This window comes from Callionymus lyra, chromosome 6 (genome assembly GCF_982586985.1).
Source record: "Callionymus lyra chromosome 6, fCalLyr1.hap1.1, whole genome shotgun sequence".
Lineage (NCBI taxonomy): Eukaryota > Metazoa > Chordata > Actinopteri > Syngnathiformes > Callionymidae > Callionymus > Callionymus lyra.
Window position 1 is genome coordinate 76,207 of NC_141823.1, and position 21,429 is coordinate 97,635.

Sequence of the window (21,429 nt, forward strand, 5' to 3'; positions counted from 1 at the left end):
AGAGAAGTAAACATATGAAGAGAAGTAAACATATGAAGAGAATTAAACATATGAAGAGACGTAAACATATGAAGAGAAGTAAACATATGAAGAGAAGTAAACATATGAAGAGAAGTAAACATATGAAGAGAATTAAACATATGAAGAGAATTAAACATATGAAGAGAATTAAACATATGAAGAGACGTAAACATATGAAGAGAAGTAAACATATGAAGAGAAGTAAACATATGAAGAGAATTAAACATATGAAGAGAAGTAAACATATGAAGAGAATTAAACATATGAAGAGAATTAAACATATGAAGAGAATTAAACATATGAAGAGAAGTAAACCTATGAAGAGAAGTAAACATATGAAGAGAATTAAACATATGAAGAGAAGTAAACATATGAAGAGAATTAAACATATGAAGAGAAGTAAACATATGAAGAGAATTAAACATATGAAGAGAATTAAACATATGAAGAGACGTAAACATATGAAGAGAAGTAAACATATGAAGAGACGTAAACATATGAAGAGAATTAAACAAATGAAGAGAAGTAAACATATGAAGAGAATTAAACATATGAAGAGAAGTAAACCTATGAAGAGAAGTAAACATATGAAGAGAATTAAACATATGAAGAAAAGTAAACATATGAAGAGAATTAAACATATGAAGAGAATTAAACATATGAAGAGACGTAAACATATGAAGAGACGTAAACATATGAAGAGACGTAAACATATGAAGAGACGTAAACATATGAAGAGAAGTAAACATATGAAGAGAATTAAACATATGAAGAGAAGTAAACATATGAAGAGAAGTAAACATATGAAGAGACGTAAACATATGAAGAGAAGTAAACATATGAAGAGAAGTAAACATATGAAGAGAAGTAAACATATGAAGAGAATTAAACATATGAAGAGACGTAAACATTTGAAGAGAAGTAAACATATGAAGAGAATTAAACATATGAAGAGAATTAAACATATGAAGAGAAGTAAACATATGAAGAGAAGTAAACATATGAAGAGAATTAAACATATGAAGAGAATTAAACATATGAAGAGACGTAAACATATGAAGAGAAGTAAACATATGAAGAGAAGTAAACATATGAAGAGACGTAAACATATGAAGAGAAGTAAACATATGAAGAGAAGTAAACATATGAAGAGAATTAAACATATGAAGAGAATTAAACATATGAAGAGAATTAAACATATGAAGAGACGTAAACATATGAAGAGAATTAAACAAATGAAGAGAAGTAAACATATGAAGAGAAGTAAACATATGAAGAGAATTAAACATATGAAGAGAATTAAACATATGAAGAGACGTAAACATATGAAGAGAAGTAAACATATTAAGAGAAGTAAACATATGAAGAGAATTAAACATATGAAGAGAATTAAACATATGAAGAGAATTAAACATATGAAGAGACGTAAACATATGAAGAGAAGTAAACATATGAAGAGAAGTAAACATATGAAGAGAATTAAACATATGAAGAGAATTAAACATATGAAGAGAATTAAACATATGAAGAGACGTAAACATATGAAGAGAAGTAAACATATGAAGAGAAGTAAACATATGAAGAGACGTAAACATATGAAGAGAAGTAAACATATGAAGAGAAGTAAACATATGAAGAGAATTAAACATATGAAGAGAATTAAACATATGAAGAGACGTAAACATATGAAGAGAATTAAACATATGAAGAGAATTAAACATATGAAGAGACGTAAACATATGAAGAGAAGTAAACATATGAAGAGACGTAAACATAGGAAGACATGCAAGCGTATGGATGAACACACATGTCAATCATCCTGCTTTAGCTCAATAATGCAATTTATTTCAACAGTTGACAGCACAGCAGCGAGCATTATTAGCATGCAGTCAATCAAATATTTACTCCGGGTACTCCCGTCTCTGTCACAGTTGCATATTTAGCTGCAGGTCCAGCTGAGATGATCACGATGTTGCCACGAGACCTTGGTGTGTTCAGAGGCTTCTTGACAGTCTTGATCACATGACCTGTTGAGTGATGATATGATTATTAGTTCAGCGACTGAGTAAACATGTAAACAAATAAAATAAATAAATCAACAGAAAACAACAGGAACATATATTCTAATAATATAGCATACTATAATATACTAATAAGAACCAGATTTTTAAAATGAACCTCAAAGAAACTAGTGAGGAGTTTGAAGAAGAAATGTGAGTTCTTCTACAGTGTGTCAAGAAACTCTACCATAGTCACCCCGACATTGATAACTTTGTGGGCAGTTTTACAGACTCGTTGCATAATACGCTTGACTTAATCGCACCACTAACTCAAAAGACTGTCAACAGAAGTAGTCTTGCTCCCTGGTTTACTCAGTAACACGTCAATTAAAACAGGTTTCTAGACGACTAGAGAAGAAATGGTTCATCAAAACATAATGAATTCTACCAGGACTGGCAGGATAAGTTAAAAATATACAAGGCATCTCTTCGGAAAGCCAGAGCCTCATATTACTCATCACTTATAGAAGCAAATAAGAATAACCCCAAATTCTTATTCAGTACTGTAGCCAGGCTGACACAGAGCCATCAGTCCATTGAGCAGTCCATCAGTCCATCAGTCCATCAGTCCATCAGACCATCAGTCCATCAGTCCATCAGACCATCAGTCCATCAGTCCATCAGTCCATCAGTCCATCAGTCCATCAGTCCATCAGTCCATCAGTCCATCAGTCCATCAGTCCATCAGACCATCAGTCCATCAGTCCATCAGTACATCAGTCCATCAGTCCATCAGTCCATCAGTCCATCAGTCCATCAGTCCATCAGTCCATCCCTCCTCATCTCAGTAGCAGTGACTTTATGAACTTTTTTAATGAAAAAATTGTAACTATTAGAGGAAAGATTCAAGACCTCCTAGATTCTTCTAATAAACCAGTGCAGCCTCACCGGTCACAGACACTATGACTGATACATATTTTGACTCCTTTCTACCAGTGAGTCCTCGACAGCTGTCCCAGGTTGTTTCCTCCTCAAAGTCCACAACATGTCTTCTCGATCCTATTCCCACATGACTACTTAAAGAACTGTTCCCCTTACTTAGCACTTTCATACTTGACATTATTAACTTGTCAATAACATCAGGCTATGTGCCTCAGATTTTTAAAGTTGCAGTAATTAAACCTCTGCTTAAAAAACCCACTCTCGATCCAGAGGTTCTCACTAACTATAGTTCTATCTCTTGATCCAGAGGTTCTCACTAACTATAGTTCTATCTCTTGATCCAGAGGTTCTCACTAACTATAGTTCTACCTCTTGATCCAGAGGTTCTCACTAACTATAGTTCTATCTCTTGATCCAGAGGTCCTCACTAACTATAGTTCTATCTCTAATCTTGTCTTCATTTCAATACTTCTGGAGAAAGTGGTAACAAGTCAGCTCTGTGATTATCTCCAGGACAATGATCAATTTGAGGTGTTTCAGTCTGGTTCTAAGGAACACCACAGCACAGAGACCGCCCTGGTAAAAGTAAGTAACGACCTACTGATGGCCTCTGATCAGGTCCATGTTTCAGTTCTTGTTCTTCTAGATCTCAGTGCATTTGACACTGTCGACACCAAATCCTTCTACAGAGGCTAGAAAACCATATAGACATTCGTGGAACTGCTCTTAACTGGTTTAAATCTTACCTGTCGGATAGAACGCACTATGAACATGTCAACCACCTCTCATCGACACACACTAAGGTCAGCTATGGTGTCCCACAAGGTTCTGTTCTTGGTCCAATACTATTCACAATCTATATGCTCCCACTAGACTTGATCAGAAGACACTCTATAAACTTTCACTGTTATGCTGATGACACACAACTCTACTTGTCCATGAAGCCAGATGAAAGAAATCAGCTACATTACTACAGTCCTGTATTACAGATATCAACAGCTACACAACTACAGTCCTGTATCACACATATAAACAGCTACACAACTACACTCCTGTATCACACATATCAACAGCTACACAACTACAGTCCTGTATCACACATATCAACAGCTACACAACTACACTCCTGTATCACACATATCAACAGCTACACAACTACAGTCCTGTATTACAGATATCAAGTCCTGGATGACCAAAAACTTCCTCCTACTGAACTCAGAAAAGACTGAGGTTTTACTAGTTGGTCCGCAACATCTCAGACAATCATTAACTAATGATCTTTACATAACTTGCTCCTGCTACTAGCACCACTGTAAAGAATCTGGGTGTATGCTTTGACGAGGACTTATCATTTAACTCACACATAAAACAAATCTCACGGACTGCTATAACTAACTTAACTGTTTATCTTTAGCTGCTATAACTAACTTAACTGTTTATCTCAGCTGCTATAACTAACTTAACTGTTTATCTTTAGCTGCTATAACTAACTTAACTGTGTATCTTAGCTGCTATAGGCTGAGAATGCTGGAGGAGTTTTAGACACCGAGCTCTGTATATCCTTCTTTTCTGCATTACATTCATCACCTGTGCAGTTTAAACCCACACCTTTTTATTTCTCTCCCGGAGCCCCAGGACCTCCAGAGCTGCTGCTGATCCAGGATCTTCACCACGTCATCAGATCCAGAGTTCTCTCCAGCACCTCCATGGACTCTCCTACACTCTCCTTTTTTTTTTTCTCACTATAATTTCCCTCACTCCTCTCCTTATCCATCTGTCTACCCCCCTATCCTTCCTCCCAGCCGGTCAAAGCAGCAGGCCATCAACAATGAGTCAGGTTCTGCTCCAGGTTTCTGCCTTCTAAAAGGAAGTTTTTCCTCATCATAGCTCACTGTACAGTGTTTCGCTTCTTGCTCTTTGTTGAATTGCTGGATCTATTTTTCCTTAATCAACTATAGTCTTATTTCAACTGTATAGTGTCTTGAGATAACTTTGTTATGATAAGACACTTGAAATAAAATTGAATTGAATTGAATTGAATTGTTAAGACATGAAAACAAACTGTTACAATAGTCCAGACGAGAAGAAACAAACACATGGATTATAAGATCCAGATCAAGTTGTGACACAGTTTTCCTAAGTTTAGAGATTTTTCTCAGTTGAAGGAAACAGTTTCTGGTCAGTTTTCTTCAGTGTTGAACAAGAGACATGTCTTTATCAAATACAACACCCAGGTTTCTCAGTCTCAGTTTGACAGACTGACCTAAGTCACTCAAGTACTGACTCGACCCTGAACTTTATCATCAACAATCACCAGAGTTTGACTTTTGTCCACATTTAGCTTCAAAGTGTTTTCACTCATTGTTCGATTTCTAGCAACTATTGACTAAGTTCAGCCTCTGGGGCTCAGTTGGATCAACAGAGCAGTAGAGCTGGATGTCATCAGCAAAAATGTGGAAGAAACATCAGGACTGATTTGACCAGAGGAATCAAGTAGAAAAAATAAAGGACCCAGAACAGAACCTTGAGGGACTCCACACAACAGATGATTCAGACCCCATTTGATTGACAGAAACTGAAACAGAAGGTATGTTGAGAACCACTGGAACACAGACCGAGACAGTCTTCATCCCTCAGTCTTCAGGATCTGGTTCAACTGTGTCAAAGGCTGACGTCAGATCCAACAGAACCAGAACATCATGATGTCACTGGACACTTTCAGTAAAGCTGTCTCCGTAGATGTTTATGGAAGCCAGACTGAAACTTCTCATGGATGTCGCTATGATCCAGGAACAGCTGCTCAGACAAAACCTTCTCCAAGATCTTGGCCAAGAATGAAGATTAGAAATAGGCCTGAAATGACTGAGGTCAGTCGGGTCTAAGCCTGGCTTTTTGAGCAAAGGCTCCACAATGGGCCAATTACATCAAATACTTTGATAAAAAGCCTACAAGGAAGGACGTCATCTGAGCAAGAGGAGGGTTTCATCTTGTTCACTAGTGATGAAATATCAGCCAGAGATACAGCAGTGAAGGAAGACCAAGAGGAGGAGAGGGGCTCAGTAACAGCAGGGGTTCCAAACAAAGGGGTTACTAATATATACTAAGTATACTATATTCTAAATCTCTTCATCTTTTTCTTCTCTTCTAAGTCTCTTCATCTTTTTCTTCTCTTCTAAATCTCTTCATCTTTTTCTTCTCTTCTAAGTCTCTTCATCTTTTTCTTCTCTTCTAAGTCTCTTCACAACAGTTTTTCTTAAATGGTTTATGGAAGAAGTAATAATAACATAGTAATAACTGAAGTTGATGAAGGATAACATCAGTGTATGGGTTATATTTCCAGTATAATAATAATAATATTCAAAATAATAATAATAATAATAATAATGTACTTGTGTAAATGATGTATTTATGGCTACATAGTACATCCATATTTATGATACTATAACATGTTATATTATGTACTAGTGTGTTATATTATATATATATTTGTAATAAGGTTGTGTAGTATACGTAATTGTATATTTATTGTGTGTGTAAGTGTGTGTAAGTGAGTGTAAGTGTGTTTAAGTGTGTATGTGTGTGTGTATAAGTGAGTATAAGTGTTTATGAGTGTGTGTTTTATATGTCGTCACATTTTAGTTGATGTTGAATTGATTGTAAATGTTGCATTTTAGGAAAAACACTTTTCATTGTGTCGAACATCAGCGACTCAGAGAAACAAGAATGTCGTAAAGATCAACTTCATCCAAACCTTCACTCTGTCGGGCTGAGGACGGGGCTGAGGACGGGGCTGAGGACGGGGCTGAGGACGGGGCTGAGGACGGGGCTGAGGACGGGGCTGAGGACGGGGCTGAGGACGGGGCTGAGGACGGGGCTGAGGACGGGGCTGAGGACGGGGCTGAGGACGGGGCTGAGGACGGGGCTGAGGACGGGGGTGAGCGAGTCCTGGGCTGGACTCATGGGTGCGATGGCTTTATGGCTGAAATACTCCACGACTTGATTAGGAACCTCAGCAAGAACACACTTGGCCAGAGCAGCTGGAGACGCCTGGAAATAAATAATAAATTATTATTATTATACTAATATTATTAGTGATATCATTATATTCATTACAATATTATTATTATTATACAAATATTATTAGTGATATCATTATATTCATTACAATATTATTATTATACTAATATTATTAGTGATATCATTATATTCATTACAATATTATTATTATACTAATATTATTATTATTATACTAATATTATTAGTGACATCATTATATTCATTACAATATTATTATTATACTAATATTATTAGTGATATCATTATATTCATTACAATATTATTAGTGACATCATTATATTCATTACAATAATATTATTATACTAATATTATTAGTGATATCATTATATTCATTACAATATTATTATTATACTAATATTATTATTATTATACTAATATTATTAGTGATATCATTATATTCATTACAATATTATTATTATACTAATATTATTATTATTATACTAATATTATTAGTGATATCATTATATTCATTACAATATTATTATTATACTAATATTATAAGTGACATCATTATATTCATTACAATATTATTATTATACTAATATTATTATTAATATACTAATATTATTAGTGATATCATTATATTCATTACAATATTATTATTATACAAATATTATTAGTGATATCATTATATTCATTACAATATTATAACTATACAAATATTATTAGTGATATCATTATATTCATTACAATATTATAATTATACAAATATTATTAGTGATATCATTATATTCATTACAATATTATAATTATACAAATATTATTAGTGATATCATTATATTCATTACAATATTATAATTATACAAATATTATTAGTGATATCACGAACCGTCTTGAAGTCTCTGAAGGGCACGAACTGCACGATGTCTCGAAGAACACTTTCTCCTCGTGGCGAACGTAAAACGCCGTCGTCTCCGTCCAGGATCTGCATGTCGGTGAAGTCTGCGTTGCCCACGCCGACGATGATGATTGACAGCGGCTGGTAGGAGGCGCGCACGATAGCTTCTCTGGTGTCGGCCATGTCAGTCACGACGCCGTCAGTGAGGATCAGAAGGATGTGATATCGCTGTCAATCAAAGTTTCTTCATTAAGTTTTATCTTTGAAAATACTTTTACTAAAGTCAATATATTTAACATATTTAAAATACTTTTACTAAAGTCAATATATTAAACATATTGAAAATACTTTTACTAAAGTCAATATATTTAACATATTGAAAATACTTTTACTAAAGTCAATATATTTAACATATTTAAAATACTTTTACTAAAGTCAATATATTAAACATATTGAAAATACTTTTACTAAAGTCAATATATTTAACATATTGAAAATACTTTTACTAAAGTCAATATATTTAACATATTGAAAATACTTTTACTAAAGTCAATATATTAAACATATTGAAAATACTTTTACTAAAGTCAATATATTTAACATATTTAAAACACTTTTACTAAAGTCAATATATTAAACATATTGAAAATACTTTTACTAAAGTCAATATACTTAACATATTGAAAATACTTTTACTAAAGTCAATATATTTAACATATTGAAAATACTTTTACTAAAGTCAATATATTTAACATATTGAAAATACTTTTACTAAAGTCAATATATTTAACATATTTAAAATACTTTTACTAAAGTCAATATATTAAACATATTGAAAATACTTTTACCAAAGTCAATATATTTAACATATTGAAAATACTTTTACTAAAGTCAATATATTTAACATATTGAAAATACTTTTACTAAAGTCAATATATTCAACATATTGAAAATACTTTTACTAAAGTCAATATATTTAACATATTGAAAATACTTTTACTAAAGTCAATATATTTAACATATTGAAAATACTTTTACTAAAGTCAATATATTTAACATATTGAAAATACTTTTACTAAAGTCAATATATTTAACATATTGAAAATACTTTTACTAAAGTCAATATATTTAACATATTGAAAATACTTTTACTAAAGTCAATATATTAAACATATTGAAAATACTTTTACTAAAGTCAATATATTTAACATATTGAAAATACTTTTACTAAAGTCAATATATTTAACATATTGAAAATACTTTTACTAAAGTCAATATATTTAACATATTGAAAATACTTTTACTAAAGTCAATATATTTAACATATTTAAAATACTTTTACTAAAGTCAATATATTAAACATATTGAAAATACTTTTACTAAAGTCAATATATTTAACATATTGAAAATACTTTTACTAAAGTCAATATATTTAACATATTGAAAATACTTTTACTAAAGTCAATATATTTAACATATTGAAAATACTTTTACTAAAGTCAATATATTAAACATATTGAAAATACTTTTACTAAAGTCAATATATTTAACATATTGAAAATACTTTTACTAAAGTCAATATATTTAACATATTGAAAATACTTTTACTAAAGTCAATATATTAAACATATTGAAAATGCTTTTACTAAAGTCAATATATTTAACATATTGAAAATACTTTTACTAAAGTCAACATATTAAACATATTGAAAATACTTTTACTAAAGTCAATATATTTAACATATTTAAAATACTTTTACTAAAGTCAATATATTTAACATATTGAAAATACTTTTACTAAAGTCAATATATTTAACATATTGAAAATACTTTTACTAAAGTCAATATATTAAACATATTGAAAATACTTTTACTAAAGTCAATATATTTAACATATTGAAAATACTTTTACTAAAGTCAATATATTTAACATATTGAAAATACTTTTACTAAAGTCAATATATTTAACATATTGAAAATACTTTTACTAAAGTCAACATATTAAACATATTGAAAATACTTTTACTAAAGTCAATATATTTAACATATTGAAAATACTTTTACTAAAGTCAATATATTTAACATATTGAAAATACTTTTACTAAAGTCAACATATTAAACATATTGAAAATACTTTTACTAAAGTCAATATATTTAACATGTTTAAAATACTTTTACGAAGATTTCAACTCTTTTGAAAGTATCTGAGTCTCATACGACCTTGAGTCACTTCTCTTTGTTGGAGTCTATCGTCCTCCTGGACCTGATTCTCAATTCTTGTCTGAGTTATTGAGTTCCTGAGCAGCTGTTGCTTCAATCAAGTGATTATTGTTGGTTTAACATCCATGTTGATATAATAATAATAATAATAATAATAATATGGTCCATGATAGCTTAGCTAACAGGTTTAACTCTATCCTGGAGTCATTTCTCTCAGTACGTTCATGAACTTCACTGTTTTAAGCTCACAGTAGATCTTGTCCAAACATACGGACTTGAAATTAAAAATGTTATTGTCTCTCCTCAGAATTCACTTCTTTCTATCAATTAATAACCTTTGATTTGATCTTAAATGACGCGAGTCTACAGAGTCTACAGAGCAGGATCTCAAAGTCTGTCTGAAAGTGTCGTTACCAAGTTATTCAATAATTCCCTCAGTAAAATGCCTCAGTGAGTCAAGAAACTCTACCATAGTCACCCCGACATTGATAACTTTGTTATTACACACTCATAACACACTTGACTTAACTGAACCACTAACTCAAGAGTTAACTAGTCGTGCTTCCTGGTTTACTTAGTAACACGTCAATTAAAACAGGATTGTAGACGACTAGTGAAGAAATGGTTCATCAAAACATAATGAATTCTACCAGGACTGGCAGGATAAGTTAAAATATACAAGACATGACTTCAGCCAGAGAAACATATTACTCATCACTTATAGAAGCAAATATGAATAAGTTCTTATTCAGCACTGAAGCCATCAGACCATGAGACCATCAGAGTTGATCAGAGTAGTTCTATCTGTTGATCCAGAGGTTCTCACTAACTATAGTTCTATCTGTTGATCCAGAGGTTCTCACTAACTATAGTTCTATCTGTTGATCCAGAGGTTCTCACTAACTATAGTTCTATCTCTTGATCCAGATGTTCTCACTAACTATAGTTCTATCTCTTGATCCAGAGGTTCTCACTAACTATAGTTCTATCTCTTGATCCAGAGGTTCTCACTAACTATAGTTCTATCTCTTGATCCAGAGGTTCTCACTAACTATAGTTCTATCTCTTGATCTAGAGGTTCTCACTAACTATAGTTCTATCTCTTGATCCAGAGGTTCTCACTAGCTATAGTTCCATCTCTTGATCCAGAGGTTTTCACTAACTATAGTTCTATCTGTTGATCCAGAGGTTCTCACTAACTATAGTTCTATCTGTTGATCCAGAGGTTCTCACTAACTATAGTTCTATCTGTTGATCCAGAGGTTCTCACTAACTATAGTTCTATCTCTTGATCCAGATGTTCTCACTAACTATAGTTCTATCTCTTGATCCAGAGGTTCTCACTAACTATAGTTCTATCTCTTGATCCAGAGGTTCTCACTAACTATAGTTCTATCTCTTGATCCAGAGGTTCTCACTAACTATAGTTCTATCTCTTGATCTAGAGGTTCTCACTAACTATAGTTCTATCTCTTGATCCAGAGGTTCTCACTAGCTATAGTTCCATCTCTTGATCCAGAGGTTTTCACTAACTATAGTTCTATCTCTTGATCCAGAGGTTCTCACTAACTAGAGTTCTATCTTTTGATCCAGAGGTTTTCACTAACTATAGTTATATCTCTTGATCCAGAGGTTCTAACAAACTATAGTTATGTCTCTTGATCCAGAGGTTCTCTCTAACTATAGTTCTATCTCTTGATCCAGAGGTTCTCACTAACTATAGTTATATCTCTTGATCCAGAGGTTCTCTCTAACTATAGTTCTATCTCTTGATCCAGAGGTTCTCTCTAACTATAGTTATATCTCTTGATCCAGAGGTTCTCTCTAACTATAGTTCTATCTCTTGATCCAGAGGTTCTCACTAACTATAGTTCTATCTCTTGATCCAAAGGTTCTCTCTAACTATAGTTCTATCTCTTGATCCAGAGGTTTTCACTAACTATAGTTCTATCTCTTCATCCAGAGGTTCTCACTAACTAGAGTTCTATCTTTTGATCCAGAGGTTCTCACTAACTATAGTTATATCTCTTGATCCAGAGGTTCTAACAAACTATAGTTATATCTCTTGATCCAGAGGTTCTCTCTAACTATAGTTCTATCTCTTGATCCAGAGGTTCTCACTAACTATAGTTCTATCTCTTGATCTAGAGGTTCTCACTAACTATAGTTATATCTCTTGATCCAGAGGTTCTCTCTAACTATAGTTCTATCTCTTGATCCAGAGGTTCTCACTAACTATAGTTCTATCTCTTGATCCAGAGGTTCTCACTAACTATAGTTCTATCTCTTGATCCAGAGGTTCTCACTAACTATAGTTGTATCTCTTGATCCAGAGGTTCTCACTAACTATAGTTATATCTCTTGATCCAGAGGTTCTCACTAACTATAGTCCTATCTCTTGATCCAGAGGTTCTCACTAACTATAGTTCTATCTCTTGATCCAGAGGTTCTCACTAGCTATAGTTCCATCTCTTGATCCAGAGGTTCTCACTAACTATAGTTCTATCTCTTGATCGAGAGGTTCTCACTAACTATAGTTCTATCTTTTGATCCAGACGTTCTCACTAACTATAGTTCTATCTCTTGATCCAGAGGTTCTCACTAACTATAATTCTATCTCTTGATCCAGAGGTTCTCACTAAGTACAGTTCTATCTCTTGATCCAGAGGTTCTCACTAACTATAGTTCTATCTCTTGATCCAGAGGTTCTCACTAACTATAGTTATATCTCTTGATCCAGAGGTTCTCACTAACTATAGTTCTATCACTTGATCCAGAGGTTCTCACTAACTATAGTTCTATCTCTTGATCCAGAGGTTCTCACTAACTATAGTTATATCTCTTGATCCAGAGGTTCTCTCTAACTATAGTTCTATCTCTTGATCCAGAGGTTCTCACTAACTATAGTTCTATCTCTTGATCCAGAGGTTCTCACTAACTATAGTTCTATCTCTTGATCCAGAGGTTCTCACTAACTATAGTTGTATCTCTTGATCCAGAGGTTCTCACTAACTATAGTTATATCTCTTGATCCAGAGGTTCTCACTAACTATAGTCCTATCTCTTGATCCAGAGGTTCTCACTAACTATAGTTCTATCTCTTGATCCAGAGGTTCTCACTAGCTATAGTTCCATCTCTTGATCCAGAGGTTCTCACTAACTATAGTTCTATCTCTTGATCGAGAGGTTCTCACTAACTATAGTTCTATCTTTTGATCCAGACGTTCTCACTAACTATAGTTCTATCTCTTGATCCAGAGGTTCTCACTAACTATAATTCTATCTCTTGATCCAGAGGTTCTCACTAAGTACAGTTCTATCTCTTGATCCAGAGGTTCTCACTAACTATAGTTCTATCTCTTGATCCAGAGGTTCTCACTAACTATAGTTATATCTCTTGATCCAGAGGTTCTCACTAACTATAGTTCTATCACTTGATCCAGAGGTTCTCACTAACTATAGTTATATCTCTTGATCCAGAGGTTCTAACTAACTATAGTTCTATCTCTTGATCCAGAGGTTCTCTCTAACTATAGTTCTATCTCTTGATCCAGAGGTTCTCACTAACTATAGTTCTATCTCTTGATCCAGAGGTTCTCACTAACTATAGTTCTATCTCTTGATCCAGAGGTTCTCACTAACTATAGTTGTATCTCTTGATCCAGAGGTTCTCACTAACTATAGTTATATCTCTTGATCCAGAGGTTCTAACTAACTATAGTTCTATCTCTTGATCCAGAGGTTCTCTCTAACTATAGTTCTATCTCTTGATCCAGAGGTTCTCACTAACTATAGTTCTATCTCTTGATCCAGAGGTTCTCACTAACTATAGTTCTATCTCTTGATCCAGAGGTTCTCACTAACTATAGTTGTATCTCTTGATCCAGAGGTTCTCACTAACTATAGTTATATCTCTTGATCCAGAGGTTCTCACTAACTATAGTTCTATCTCTTGATCCAGAGGTTCTCACTAACTATAGTTATATCTCTTGATCCAGAGGTTCTCACTAACTATAGTTCTATCACTTGATCCAGAGGTTCTCACTAACTATAGTTCTATCTCTTGATCCAGAGGTTCTCACTAACTATAGTTCTATCTCTTGATCCAGAGGTTCTCACTAACTATAGTTGTATCTCTTGATCCAGAGGTTCTCACTAACTATAGTTATATCTCTTGATCCAGAGGTTCTCACTAACTATAGTCCTATCTCTTGATCCAGAGGTTCTCACTAACTATAGTTCTATCTCTTGATCCAGAGGTTCTCACTAGCTATAGTTCTATCACTTGATCCAGAGGTTCTCACTAACTATAGTTATATCTCTTGATCCAGAGGTTCTAACTAACTATAGTTCTATCTCTTGATCCAGAGGTTCTCTCTAACTATAGTTCTATCTCTTGATCCAGAGGTTCTCACTAACTATAGTTCTATCTCTTGATCCAGAGGTTCTCACTAACTATAGTTCTATCTCTTGATCCAGAGGTTCTCACTAACTATAGTTGTATCTCTTGATCCAGAGGTTCTCACTAACTATAGTTATATCTCTTGATCCAGAGGTTCTCACTAACTATAGTCCTATCTCTTGATCCAGAGGTTCTCACTAACTATAGTTCTATCTCTTGATCCAGAGGTTCTCACTAGCTATAGTTCCATCTCTTGATCCAGAGGTTCTCACTAACTATAGTTCTATCTCTTGATCCAGAGGTTCTCACTAACTATAGTTCTATCTTTTGATCCAGACGTTCTCACTAACTATAGTTCTATCTCTTGATCCAGAGGTTCTCACTAACTATAGTTCTATCTCTAATCTTGTCTTCATTTCAAAACTTCTGGAGAAAGTGGTAACGAGTCAGCTCTGTGATTATCTCCAGGACAATGATCAATTTGAGGTGTTTCAGTCTGGTTCTAAGGAACACCACAGCACAGAGACCGCCCTGGTAAAAGTAAGTAACGACCTACTGATGGCCTCTGATCAGGTCCATGTTTCAGTTCTTGTTCTTCTAGATCTCAGTGCATTTGACACTGTCGACACCAAATCCTTCTACAGAGGCTAGAAAACCATATAGACATTCGTGGAACTGCTCTTAACTGGTTTAAATCTTACCTGTCGGATAGAACGCACTATGAACATGTCAACCACCTCTCATCGACACACACTAAGGTCAGCTATGGTGTCCCACAAGGTTCTGTTCTTGGTCCAATACTATTCACAATCTATATGCTCCCACTAGACTTGATCAGAAGACACTTTATAAAATGTACTGTTACAATGAAGCAGATGAAAGAAATCATCTACACAACTACACTCCTGTATCACACATATCAACAGCTACACAACTACACTCCTGTATCACACATATCAACAGCTACACAACTACACTCCTGTATCACACATATCAACAGCTACACAACTACACTCCTGTATCACACATATCAACAGCTACACAACTACACTCCTGTATCACACATAGCAACAGCTACACAACTACACACCTGTATCACACATAGCAACAGCTACACAACTATACTCCTGTATCACACATATCAACAGCTACACAACTACAGTCTTGTATCACACATATCAACAGCTACACAACTACAGTCCTGCATTACACATATAAACAGCTACACAACTACACTCCTGTATCACACTTATAAACAGCTAGACAACTACACTCCTGTATCACACATATCAACAGCTACACAACTACAGTCCTGTATTACACATATGAACAGCTACACAACTACAGTCCTGTATCACACATATCAACAGCTACACAACTACACTCCTGTATCACAGATATCAACAGCTACACAACTACACTCCTGTATCAAACATATCAACAGCTACACAACTACATTCCTGTATTACACATGTCAACAGCTACACAACTACAGTCCTGTATCACACATATCAACAGCTACACAACTACAGTCCTGTATCACACATATGAACAGCTACACAACTACACTCCTGACACATTAGGACACACGTTACGACACATTAAGACACATTATGACACACACTAGGACACACGTGCAGGTGAACACACTACGACACACATTACGACACATTACGACACACAGTATGACACACATGCAGGTAAGGTAAGGTAAGGTAAGGTAAGGTGAACACATTACGACACACATTATGACACATTACGACACATTACGACACACATTACGACACACGTTACGACACATTACGACACACACTACGACACATATGAGGGTGAACACACTACGACACACATTACAACACACACTACGACACACATGCAGGTGAACACACTACGACACACATTACGACACACATTACGACACATTACGACACACACTACGACACATATGAGGGTGAACACACTACGACACACATTATGACACATTACGACACACATTACGACACACATTACGACACATTACAACACACACTACGACACACATGCAGGGGAACACACTACGACACACATGGACTCACAGAGGCATCATGGATGTCTCCGTCTCCTGCCGCCAGCCCTGCTATCCTGCTGATGACGGGCGACACGTTGGTCGGACCGTAAAGCTGGATCTTAGGCAGGCAGCTCTGGTACGCCTCGACCACGCCTTGGATCTCTGTCACAAATCAATCTTTTAAGTCTTTCCTGTGAAACCTGGATGGATGGATGGATGGATGGATGATGGATGGATGGATGGATGGATGGATGGATGGATGGATGGATGGATAGTGGATGGATGGATGGATGGATGGGTGGATGATGGATGGATGATGGATGGATGGATGGATGGATGGATGGATGGATGGATGGATGGATGGATGGATGGATGGATGGATGGATGGATGGATGGATGGATGGATGGATGGATGGATGGATGGATGGATGGATGGATGGATGGATGGATGGATGGATGGATGGATGGATGGATGGATGGATGGATGGATGGATGGATGGATGGATGGATGGATGGATGGATGGATGGATGGATGGATGGATGGATGGATGGATGGATGGATGGATGGATGGATGGATACATGTAAATACAAATGCATAAAAGCTTCATCCTTCTCTCCAGCACTGCTCACACACACATGATGTTAGTCTCTCAAGGTCATGAGGTCATGAGGTCAACACACAACCCCAAAGACGAGTGACAACAAACGCTAGAAAACATCTGCTCACATCAAAACACTGACTGGTCCAGGTGGACTCTCAGGTTCTTGAACTTCAACATTACTGTCTCCTGGACGTGATCATTGTTCTCAGTGACCTTCTCACAACATCTTCTGGAGGAACTTGAGAAGAGGAAGGGAGACGGTTCCCTGTGGTGCTCCTGTTTGCTGACCACAGGGTACTGTGAGGTAACAAGAGGATTGGATCTTCAGCAGTTCCTCAGCAGCAGAGGCTGGATGGTGTTAAAAGCTCTGGTGAAGAACATCAGGACTAATGAAGCCTGGAGAAGCTTCATCTACTCCATGTCAGAGTTCAAGCCTCAAAGGTCTCCACAGATGTTAACTTTAGTGGTTCCTGCTCCACAGGTGTCCACAGACCAGCTGCTGGTCCTTCATGCATCTCTGTGAGGAGCAGGAACTGAGATGTTGACGAGTGTCTGGTTGAACAGGTCTGAGATCACACCATAGACCAGTCGCTGTCAATCATCCTGAAGCTCCAGAGATGATGGACGTGTAACCAGCAGCTGTTGATGACCTTCAAGAACTTTGAAGAACAACCAGAACAACACGGTCCTCACCTTCACATTCATCATCTTCTGGGTTGAAGTTGATGGCGAAGTCATGTGACACCTGTGGGCAGAAGGTCATTTTTGACTGAGATGAAGGTTGTTTGTGACAGATCGAAGGATCAAAGGATCAAAGGATCAAAGGTCATCAAAGGTCATCAAAGGTCATCACATCTAGGATGACGAACAACACAAGGGGCCATATGTGGTCCTTGCATGTCTGACCTCACATCTACTGTCTGACCTCATATCTACCTGTCTGACCTCACATCTACCTGTCTGACCTCACATCTACTGTCTGACCTCATATATCCCTGTCTGACCTCACCTCTACCTGTCTGACCTCACATCTACCTGTCTGACCTCACATCTACTGTCTGACCTCATATCTACCTGTCTGACCTCACCTCTACCTGTCTGACCTCACATCTACCTGTCTGACCTCACATCAACTGTCTGACCTCATATCTACCTGTCTGACCTCACATCTACCTGTCTGACCTCACATCTACCTGTCTGACCTCATATCTACCTGTCTGACCTCACATCTACTCATATCTACCTGTCTGACCTCACATCTACCTGTCTGACCTCACATCTACTGTCTGACCTCATATCTACCTGTCTGACCTCACCTCTACCTGTCTGACCTCACATCTACTGTCTGACCTCACATCTACCAGTCTGACCTCATCTCTACCTGTCTGACCTCACCTATACCTGTCTGACCTCACATCTACTGTCTGACCTCACATCTACCTGTCTGACCTCACCTCTACCTGTCTGACCTCACATCTACCTGTCTGACCTCACATCTACTGTCTGACCTCACATCTACCTGTCTGACCTTACACCTACCTGTCTGACCTCACCTCTACCTGTCTGACCTCACCTCTACCTGTCTGACCTCACATCTACTGTCTGACCTCATATCTACCTGTCTGACCTCACATCTACTGTTTGACCTCACATCTACTGTCTGACCTCACATTTACCTGCCTGACCTCACATCTACCTGTCTGACCTCACATCTACTGTCTGACCTCACATTTACCTGTCTGACCTCACATCTACCTGTCTGACCTCACATCTACTGTCTGACCTCATATCTACCTGTCTGACCTCACATCTACTGTTTGACCTCAAATCTACCTGTCGGTCTCACATCTACTGTCTGACCTCACATCTACCTGTCTGACCTCACATCTACTGTCTGACCTCACCTCTACCTGTCTGACCTCACCTCTACCTGTCTGACCTCACCTCTACCTGTCTCACCTCACATCTACCTGTCTGACCTCACTTCTACTGTCTGACCTCACATCTACCTGTCTGACCTCACATCTACTGTCTGACCTCATATCTACCTGTCTGACCTCACCTCTACCTGTCTGACCTCACATCTACCTGTCTGACCTCACATCAACTGTCTGACCTCATATCTACCTGTCTGACCTCACATCTACCTGTCTGACCTCACATCTACCTGTCTGACCTCATATCTACCTGTCTGACCTCACATCTACTCATATCTACCTGTCTGACCTCACATCTACCTGTCTGACCTCACATCTACTGTCTGACCTCACATCTACCTGTCTGACCTCATATCTACCTGTCTGACCTCACATCTACTCATATCTAGCTGTCTGACCTTACATCTACCTGTCTGACCTCACATCTACTGTCTGACCTCATATCTACTGTCTGACCTCACATCTACCTGTCTGACCTCACCTCTACCTGACTGACCTCATATCTACTGTCTGACCTCACATCTACCTGTCTGACCTCATATCTACCTGTCTGACCTCACATCTACCTGTCTGACCTCACATCTACTGTCTGACCTCACATCTACTGTCTGACCTCATATCTACCTGTCTGACCTCACATCTACCTGTCTGACCTCACATCTACTGTCTGACCTCACATCTACTGTCTGACCTCACATCTACTGTCTGACCTCATATCTACCTGTCTGACCTCACCTCTACCTGTCTGACCTCAGATCTACCTGTCTGACCTCACATCTACCTGTCTGACCTCACATCTACCTGTCTGACCTCACATCTACTGTCTGACCTCATATCTACCTTTCTGACCTCACCTCTACCTGTCTGACCTCACCTCTACCTGTCTGACCTCACATCTACCTGTCTGACCTCACATCTACCTGTCTGACCTCACATCTACTGTCTGACCTCATATCTACCTGTCTGACCTCACCTCTACCTGTCTGACCTCACATCTACCTGTCTGACCTCACATCAACTGTCTGACCTCATATCTACCTGTCTGACCTCACATCTACCTGTCTGACCTCACATCTACCTGTCTGACCTCATATCTACCTGTCTGACCTCACATTTACTCATATCTACCTGTCTGACCTCACATCTACCTGTCTGACCTCACATCTAATGTCTGACCTCACATCTACCTGTCTGACCTCATATCTACCTGTCTGACCTCACATCTACTCATATCTACCTGTCTGACCTCACATCTACCTGTCTGACCTCACATCTACCTGTCTGACCTCACATCAACTGTCTGACCTCATATCTACCTGTCTGACCTCACATCTACCTGTCTGACCTCACATCTACCTGTCTGACCTCATATCTACCTGTCTGACCTCACATCTACTCATATCTACCTGTCTGACCTCACATCTACCTGTCTGACCTCACATCTACTGTCTGACCTCATATCTACCTGTCTGACCTCACCTCTACCTGTCTGACCTCACATCTACTGTCTGACCTCACATCTACCAGTCTGACCTCATCTCTACCTGTCTGACCTCACCTATACCTGTCTGACCTCACATCTACTGTCTGACCTCACATCTACCTGTCTGACCTCAACTCTACCTGTCTGACCTCACATCTACCTGTCTGACCTCACATCTACTGTCTGACCTCACATCTACCTGTCTGACCTTACACCTACCTGTCTGACCTCACCTCTACCTGTCTGACCTCACCTCTACCTGTCTGACCTCACATCTACTGTCTGACCTCATATCTACCTGTCTGACCTCACATCTACTGTTTGACCTCACATCTACTGTCTGACCTCACATTTACCTGCCTGACCTCACATCTACCTGTCTGACCTCACATCTACTGTCTGACCTCACATTTACCTGTCTGACCTCACATCTACCTGTCTGACCTCACATCTACTGTCTGACCTCATATCTACCTGTCTGACCTCACATCTACTGTTTGACCTCAAATCTACCTGTCGGTCTCACATCTACTGTCTGACCTCACATCTACTTGTCTGACCTCACATCTACTGTCTGACCTCACCTCTACCTGTCTGACCTCACCTCTACCTGTCTGACCTCACCTCTACCTGTCTGACCTCACATCTACCTGTCTGACCTCACATCTACTGTCTGACCTCACATCTACCTGTCTGACCTCACATCTACTGTCTGACCTCACCTCTACCTGTCTGACCTCACCTCTACCTGTCTGACCTCACCTCTACCTGTCTGACCTCACATCTAATGTTTGACCTCATATCTACCTGTCTGACCTCACATCTACTGTCTGACCTCACATCTACCTGTCTGACCTCA

General features: G+C 37.3%; 1 protein-coding gene across 1 annotated transcript in view; it reads right to left on the reverse strand.

The window, feature by feature from the left end:
* Positions 1-1,909: 1,909 nt before the first annotated feature.
* The window catches only part of cpne7 (copine VII), a 55,347-nt gene continuing 35,827 nt past the window's right edge, over positions 1,910-21,429 (reverse strand). Inside the window, exons 12-16 of the mRNA XM_087792847.1 lie at positions 17,844-17,895; positions 16,576-16,709; positions 7,870-8,106; positions 6,715-7,010; positions 1,910-2,048 (exon numbers count right to left, since the gene is read on the reverse strand). Coding sequence (XP_087648973.1) covers positions 6,717-7,010; positions 7,870-8,106; positions 16,576-16,709; positions 17,844-17,895 — 717 coding nt within the window. The 3' untranslated portion in view covers positions 1,910-2,048; positions 6,715-6,716. The remainder of the gene's footprint in view (positions 2,049-6,714; positions 7,011-7,869; positions 8,107-16,575; positions 16,710-17,843; positions 17,896-21,429) is intronic.